The 8422-nt window shown below is 36.1% G+C and overlaps 1 protein-coding gene across 2 annotated transcripts; it reads left to right on the top strand.

Moving 5' to 3' along the window:
- Positions 1-1077: 1077 nt before the first annotated feature.
- Positions 1078-7990, top strand: SIGE (sigma factor E). Of its 2 annotated transcripts, XM_088977717.1 has the most exons (7): positions 1090-1268; positions 3030-3787; positions 3930-4076; positions 4465-4701; positions 5383-5646; positions 5820-5877; positions 7477-7990. In XM_088977717.1, exons 2-6 carry the CDS (start codon positions 3089-3091, stop codon positions 5862-5864), a joined length of 1392 nt encoding a protein of 463 aa, XP_088833843.1. In that variant the 5' UTR covers positions 1090-1268; positions 3030-3088; the 3' UTR covers positions 5865-5877; positions 7477-7990. The 2 variants fall into 2 exon arrangements, with proteins under 2 accessions (XP_088833842.1, XP_088833843.1); XM_088977716.1 differs by lacking the exon at positions 5820-5877 and having other exon boundaries at positions 1078-1268.
- Positions 7991-8422: the final 432 nt, after the last annotated feature.

Genomic DNA, 8422 nt, shown 5'->3' with positions numbered 1-8422 from the left:
AAAAATACCCTTAGCACTTTTTTGTATAGAAAACAAAATTGACCAAATATAACTAATAGAGCGGTTTCCCATGACTTTTAAGTGCAAAAATAGTATTTTTATTTTTTATTTTCTTTTGATTAAATTTATTTAAATGAACATTAGGGTCAATACTATAATTTCCACTATCATCTAATAGAAGATTGATTAAATCCATTGTAAATTATAAATAGTGTTTTAATAAAATACTAACTACATGATAGATTTCAGTAAATTCATGAAATTATAATGAGTATTTTAATAAATGATCCATTCTATTATTTAGCTTTAACTTAATAAATCCATACGTCTCATAGGTCCCCACTAGTAAATTTTCAAAGTAGTATAGATTTAGCCAATTTGCAAAAGCTCAAATTCGTCCGAATCATTTAGTGGGTCCAGTCCAGTCCAGGTATAGAATGGTTGTGTCATATATACCCGAAGGGGCCTAGAACGGTGGAACGGGTGCATATAAAACAGTGTCATATATATCCGAAGGGGCCTAGAACGGTGGAACGGGTGCATATAAAACAGTGTCTGGACCGAACCCGAGCCATTGATACTGGGCTTGAAGAAAGTAGGACAGGCCCAAAGAAGAGACATTCGTTTGCATGACGTAACTTCAGAACAGAGCAAGGTTAACTCTGTAACCGTGAAGTAAAAACCGGGCCACTGGGCACTGGCTAGAAGCTGTGGCACCACTCAAAATTCAAATGGTTGGAGGCATGCAACGTAGGGTTCCAGAGAAAATCCAAATAGTAGTGGGCCAGCTTGTGATAAGAACCACCCACGTGTACTGAGTTAATCCATGAAATTCTCTCACAAAATATCTCTCATCCACTGTAAAGTCGCCACGACGGAATTTCAGACAAATGTAATCTCTGCTTCGCTACCAGCCACGTCACTACCTGCTCGTCAAGGCCACTCGTTCCACACATACCCACATACGCGTCTCGTTTTCAGCCGTTGAATTCAAAGGCCGAGAGCTCCCAGACCGTCGATCCCCAAAACAGAGTTTGTGGACACCGTAATTTCTACATTTTCAGGTATCACATATACATGTATATATTCGACGATGACGCATCTTTTTTCCCCCCTCAACTCAACTCAGAAAGATTAAGACCCTTTCTCTGCTCTGTATCTGTGATCTGTAATTAAATTAACACATCAACAATCTCCTTCTCCCAACCCAGAAGTACGAATCTTCTACTCGGATCGGATTAGCTGGTCTTCCCTCCAATTTCCAGCAGGTGTGCATTCTTTATTTCTTTCTTTTTTTCCTTCCAATTTCTACTTTTCAATTTAATTCTTTTGCAAGTTTCTGGTGAAAGTAGGTTTCGATAAAAAGGAAGAGATCCTCCGGAAATCTTTATGCAATCTCTCCTAGTCGCCTTTCGTAGAAAAGAAAACAGAGTACTGATATTATTTTGAAATTTTTGTTATACCTTCGAACTTGCGCTGGTAGCGCGAGGGATGCTGAATGACGGACGGCCGTTGGGCTGATTTCTGTCTGACTGGTCTCTGCAAACTTCTTAGTCTTTCTTTACTGTAATCTGGGTATGGAGACGGATGTGTGCCCTTCACGTGGGCGCACTTCATCAAAGGATGGATGAGTGTAGGTTAACTAACTGTAATGGACTAAGTGGTCTGTGATTAATGGTCCAACCAATGTGTTAGGATTAGTATAGTGTTTCGTAGTTGTAGGGATGGATCATTGTATCACAAAGATCGACCATGTTTCTTCCCCATTCACTGATGCCGCCTGACTTGCTCTTGCTGCAAGAATGTGGTGGCTACTGGCTAGGCAAGCTATGGTCTTGCACTAGCACGGGGATATAAAATATTAATACTTATTACAGTATGGGAATATAATCAATTGGAAGCATTACACCATTCGTTTGTCAAGAGATTGTACACCAACTTAGAAGGAATTAGTTTCATTATAGCTTTTGATATAAGCTATAAAATATGGCAGGATTCATGTAGCTGACCGACCCCATAGGGGAAGGCTTAGATTATGATGATAAGCATGATATGTCATTAAATTTGTCAACACAAAGTCATCGTTTGATATAGAGTCATCACCAGAATAATAGAAATTAGTTACTCCGGTTCTATTTTAGTTAATGTTTTGGTGATGGTTCCATTTTAAGAGGACTCCAAATTCTTTCAAAAATCCAAAAAAAAAAAAAACAGTTTCTTTCCAGGTAGCTCCAACATGTGTTGAATTTTTATCAATCGATTCAACTAATAGCTGTTCCATACCATCTTGATTTCATTTCATGCAATTGAAGAAATGAAAGAGAAAAAAAGGTTTTCTTTGGTCTAATGGATTAGATGAGGGCAGTATTTCATATACTCTCTAAATGGATAAAGTCTCCTTGTTGGGCACCAATTGGATTCTGATACTCCAGGTTCTTGAAGATTCTTAAGGAGGCACTTGTACATATGGTTTTCCTTGTTCTCATTATTAACATAAATGAACATCTACTCTACATAATTTTTCCATACTCCATCTTCTGTAGGTATATGATGAAATAATCCACAAAATAGAGAAAAATTTCACTAGTAAATCTTGATTTTAGATGTGCCACCAAATCCTTTTTTTTTTTCCATATTGCCAAGTCAGACCCCAAAACATGTTTTTCTCCATATTGAACTCCTTTGAAGGTAGTAATATAAATCTCAAGAGAGGAATTCAATTCCCCGGTTCAATTTCTATTTCCTCTTCCACAGGTTGATTTATATTAGCCTCGTGAAAATTTTCAAAGAATTGAGCCAGAGGCCAATCCAACTAATGGTTTGGTTATGTTGAGTTCTATCATATTTCCAAAGTAACCTGGGCTGAAAATTTTCTTTAATAAAATTTTGTTTTTGCCTTTAATAAAAAAATTAAGCTACTCAAGCACTTGTTTCCATGGTCAACCTGTCAAATTTTACTGGTTAGTCTGTATCTGCAACCGTATTTATGGAGTACATAACCTTGACTTAGTAAAAACTATATTTTGCAGGCTTTGAAAGACAAATAAGTTTTATTCATCCAGTACTTTTTTTGCCTGGACATATTGGCATGGGAGTTGTTACTGTTTCTAGTTCGTCTTCTCAAACTCCATTAGGCTTGAGCTCAAGGTTCTCAGTGCACCAGACTCAATTGAAGAGACCATTGATCTTGGCCTTCAAAACAGATAAAGCCAAGGACAGAGCATTGGTTACACACCATGAGCCCATCCCATTACCAATGGACACTCCTAAAGAAAACCAGAAGAGGCTAAGGAGAGCCACAAAGCCTTCTAAAAGAGTAAAAGTTGTCTGTTCTGATGAAGCTTCTTCATGCACCATAGAAATGGATTACAATGATGTTGCGGCCAAACTTGAAAGTATATATAAACTTAGTCCCCCAACAGATGTTTCTGATGTGGATGACACTGATCGTGTGGGCAGGAGGCGTCGTCAGACAAGAAAAAAGCTTGGAGAAGCTGATCGCAAAACTGGAAAAGAATCAAGTGATAATGTGATAAGGAACCACAATAAGAATAAGCGGTTGAGTCTTGATAGGAGGATTGCATTGAGAAGGAAGAAGGAGGAAGGGGCAGTTCAATTGAGTGGGGTGAAGGAAGGTAGCAAGGAGGATGGAGATGTTGACAAGCTTGTTAGAGAATATTCTGTTTCAACTGATTTGGCCAGCTTGGATTGGAAGAAGATGAAGATACCACCAGTTCTTCCTTCTTCTGAGCACGCTTGGTTATTCAAGTTGATGCAACCTATGAATGTGAGCTCTTCCCATTCTTGTCTCTTTTATTTCCTTGTTGTTATCCTTTCTTGGTCCCAAAAATGGGAATTCAATGTATATCTTTTCTTGTAACATAAACTGTTAGTCTTTGGTTTCTAATTTCTGTTGGCTTGAATTTTAGGCACTCTTTCAAGTGAAGGAGAATTTGCACAGAGATCTGGGAAGAGAACCAACTGATGGTGAATTAGCAGATTCAACAAATATGAGTGTATTTCAAGTGAGAAGGTGTATAGAAGTTGGTCGAGCTGCAAGGGACAGGCTAATTAAGGTATTTTACCTCTTCTTGGCTTCCCCACTCACTTCAGGAGCTAGATTACTAAGGGTTTAAAATGCACTCCTGGATCTTATTTTAAGGAGCTAGATTACTAAGGGTTTAAAATGCACTTGGATTAATGCAACATGCAATTTAAATTCTAGCATAAACATTATAAAAAAGAGAAATTAGGGTTTTGCATCTCTGAAGATTTCCAAAATATCAAAAAGATGCCTTATTTAGTTAGCAACCTCATATGGAAAATTTTGCTACTGTGAGGTTGTGACCTAACTTATAACTTAGCTACCAAGATAACAGTTACACTTAGAAGTTCATTAGTTTCAGTTTCATAGCAGAAACCATGTGATGCAAATACTAATATTCTCCACCAAATTTGTTGCAGCACAATCTTCGATTAGTTTTATTTGTAATCAATAAGTATTTTCAAGAGTTTGCGAATGGACCAAAATTCCAAGACCTTTGCCAAGCAGGAGTAAGGGGACTCATCACAGCCATTGACCGCTTTGAACCAAAAAGGAGGTTCAGGCTATCCACTTATGGTCTATTCTGGATCAGGCATGCTATCATGCGATCTATGACACTCTCAAGCTTCACACGTGTCTCCTTTGGCCTTGAATCGGTATGTTCATTTTAGCTCTAAGATTTACCGAACTTTTTTTTCAATTTAATACCATATAACTATAAGCAAGTCAAGCCATAAACATTCACTGAATAATATTTCTGTTCTTTCTAGGTCAGATGTGCAGTTACATAGTATTTATCAATTTCTGCTTTGTTATAATTTAATTTTGTATTCATCCAAAGAAAAGTTCGTAATTTTTATTCAAGAGATTTCTCTCTACCAAACCTATATCATATTTGTATTTTTTTTGTGAATATGTTTGTAGTTTTCTTATTATATCCTTCTCATAAACATCTACCATCAGGGGTAGAAAGGAGAGGGCCCATATCCCTCTCCCAAAATTTTGGAAACGTCTTTAACACACTATTTTCATGGATGTTCCCATCTTTAATATACACTTGTGATGGGAGTTTGGCCCCAACCTAATAGAGTGCCTCAAAAAGAAAAAAAAAAAAAAAAACAGAAGAAAAGAAAGAATTGCCCCTGGTTACTACCTTATTACTTAACTTCTGAGATGTATATAGTACAAGAATTCTATGTTTCAATTTCACCTTCAAGTGTTGCTAATCTCTTTGGCTTCTTACTTTCCGGTTACATTTACTTTTTTTTTGGGGGGGGTGGGGTGGGGTGGGGATGGAAGACTCTGACATAACAGGGATGTAACTATTTACTGTGCAGGTCAGAGTAGAGATTCAAAGGGCCAAACTAGAGTTAATGTTTGAGCTTGAGAGGCTTCCAACAGAGGAAGAGATAATAAAGAAAGTAGGAATCTCCCCAGAGAGATACCATGAAGTCATTAAGGCCTCTAAACCTGTCTTTTCTCTCCATTCAAGACATGCCATTACACAAGAAGAGTTCATAAATGGAATCACTGACATCGAAGGTGTTGGAGGTGATAAACGGAGGCAACCTGCCCTTCTCAGGCTTGCTCTTGATGATGTGGTAATCATCTATTCCTTAACTTTGATCCTAAATTATGCCATTGAACTGCTAAACAATTTGTTTGTTGATGGACTATCTGCTCCATTTTGACTTTCACTAGATAAGTAAGTTAAACAAATGGTTAAAAACATATTACATTGGTTATTCGAGTCTTTCTTTTTAATTCATTGTAGGATCAATGCAGCCTGGTTGCCAGTAATATTCTGTTTCATCTCTGAAGGTTGAAGAAAGGTTAGATCAATAAAATTTATGCTTTCTAATAGGTAGAATTATCATTCCAATCAATATTTAGAACAAATATGTAGAAGAGAAGAAAAACTAGGAAAGAAAAAGAACAAAAAAATAGTAAAAGAGAGAGAGAAGGTCCCAAGGACTTCTCTGAAGCCTTGTTGAGAGCCAAAAAAGATATTAAGCAGAATATCTCAATTCAAACTTTAATAGGAAACCCGAAGAGAAGAGAGAATATAGAAAAGAGGAAAGAGAGAAAATAATAAGTAGAGAGCATACGAGGAATATTTTAACATTTCAAGAAGCTCTTTTAATTTTTAGTCTCTTTATCTTGCCTTTTACTTCAAATTGTTTGTTTTTTTTAGACAAAATGACCTTTCTTTGGCATCTACTAACCTGTTCAGGTGTCTATTCGAATAGATGCTGGTGGGTTTATTATAAATACATGGGAGTATAGCTACTAGATACACAAAATCCTTCTCTTCCCCTACCGCATTCTGGCAGAATTTTTAATAGTTTTCTGCATGCATTTTTGCATTCCATCTGCATAATCTCAGTTGGAGATTGCTGTAGGTTGCCCAAGACCTAGTCTTGTAATAGACTTGATCCAAAAGAGGATCATTCTAACCTACTTTTACTATTATTTTCTTGTTTTGTTTATGGTATCCTATCCTACCTATTACAAAATAAAACCCAAATAACATAACTATCAGATTAGACCCCATTGACATTAAGTAAGTTTACTAAGATATACTTAAAATCAATGTTGGATTCGAATCAAATTCAGGTTGCAATCAGATATTAAATAGTATAAATAAATTAGACAAAAAAAATGATAAAAAACTCTATTATTAATAAAATGAACATATAAATACTATATATTATGAATAAAATGAACTAAAAATGACTGATATTGTATTTTATGAACAAAATGAATTGAAACTTAATTGTATGAAACTTGAACCTATTATAATTTAATAAAAGCTCAACATTCAAACCAACTTTACTATATAAATTTTAAGTATGTGCGAGTATACATATTTAAGTTGAATCTGATCCGATTATAATGGATGGGGTGGATCCATATTCAGACAATTGGATACCATTTACACCCTATGTCCATATCACTTTGAAATTTCAAACAAAAATTTTGACAATTACCTAGTTAACAACTTGCAATGGCCAAATCCCACATAAAAAATGTAAACGAGAAAGTAACCCCTGTCTCGAAAAAAAAACAACAAGAAGGAAATAAGAAATAGAAAATTCCTATACCCGACTTTGGGAGTTAGGACCACTTTGATGCCCTCGTCAATCTCATGGTCTGGTTTGCTTGAATAATTTCATCGTAAGGCTATTGCTGTTTTTCCATACTTGTTTCAGAGACTTGGAACAATATTCAAGAATTTCAGTAAAAGGGTCATTACCCTGTGTTGATCCTGGCTATCCAGGTTCTTCGGAGGGGTGGTCGGGATACAGACCTTACCTTACAGCCTTTTCTTGCACAAAGTGGCCGATGGCCCCTAATCTTTAAGATTTTCGGCAAAGAAAATGACAGAAGGCTCAGTACTAAAATAATGTTGTCTTTCTATTCTTTCCCAGCTCGACTCTCTGAAGCCAAAGGAGAGCTTGGTGATCAGGCAGAGATACGGTCTGGATGGAAAAGGAGATCGAACATTGGGAGAGATTGCAGGAAACCTAAACATATCAAGAGAGATGGTGCGAAAGCATGAAGTGAAAGCTCTCATGAAACTTAAGCACCCAACTCGAGTTGACTATCTCCGCAGATACATTTTCTAAAGTGTGAACGAACATACTGATTTGTAATATTGGCAAGCATCCCCCACTGCTGCTGCATTTATAGTTGGCCTTTCTTTGGCCTATTCCCTTTCTAATTATTGTTGTTGTATACTAAAGATTTGTATCATATATACGTTAATTACATGAAGAAAGGAATTGTTGTAACATATAGTTTATATTGAAGACCAAGGTTGTATACTACCAAGTACATTTTATTCGGTACTAAAATAATAACTCTTGTACAGATAATATTTTCCTTTGTAAAATACACAGATAATCATGTATAAAGAACACTTCACACTGGTTCGTTTTGCAACTGTAAGTAGCTTCTAGGACCAAGGGTTTCTCTCTTTTCTTCTCTTTGATGTGTATTTAATTATTTTAACAGCCGTGTTCGTGCTAATCTCGAAATTCTGTATTCTACGCACATGGTTATATGGGTTATTACCACTAAAAGTTCAGTTGATTTTTGTTGGAGTAGAATAGCATAAGATTACGTTGCGGATACGAGTGTCAATTGGATTGGATTTGGTCTGGTCCGATCCAGTCAATGTGAGTCCATTACAAATGGACCAGGTATGAATATATCTGTTCAAATTCGTTTTAATTTAAATTGGTTTCAACCTAAATCCAGTCCATTGATATCTATATTATTATCTTATATTAATGGATCAGATATTGGCTTAATCCAATATAAATTTATTATGGATGAATCAGGTATAGTCCAATCTAATAAATATTTTGAATC

The sequence above is a fragment of the Nelumbo lutea genome, chromosome 3 (assembly GCF_056320005.1).
Source record: "Nelumbo lutea isolate HS-2025 chromosome 3, American lotus-T2T, whole genome shotgun sequence".
NCBI lineage: Eukaryota > Viridiplantae > Streptophyta > Magnoliopsida > Proteales > Nelumbonaceae > Nelumbo > Nelumbo lutea.
The sequence above is the reverse complement of the archived record's forward strand: the minus strand, read 5'-3'. Positions and strand labels throughout refer to the sequence as shown.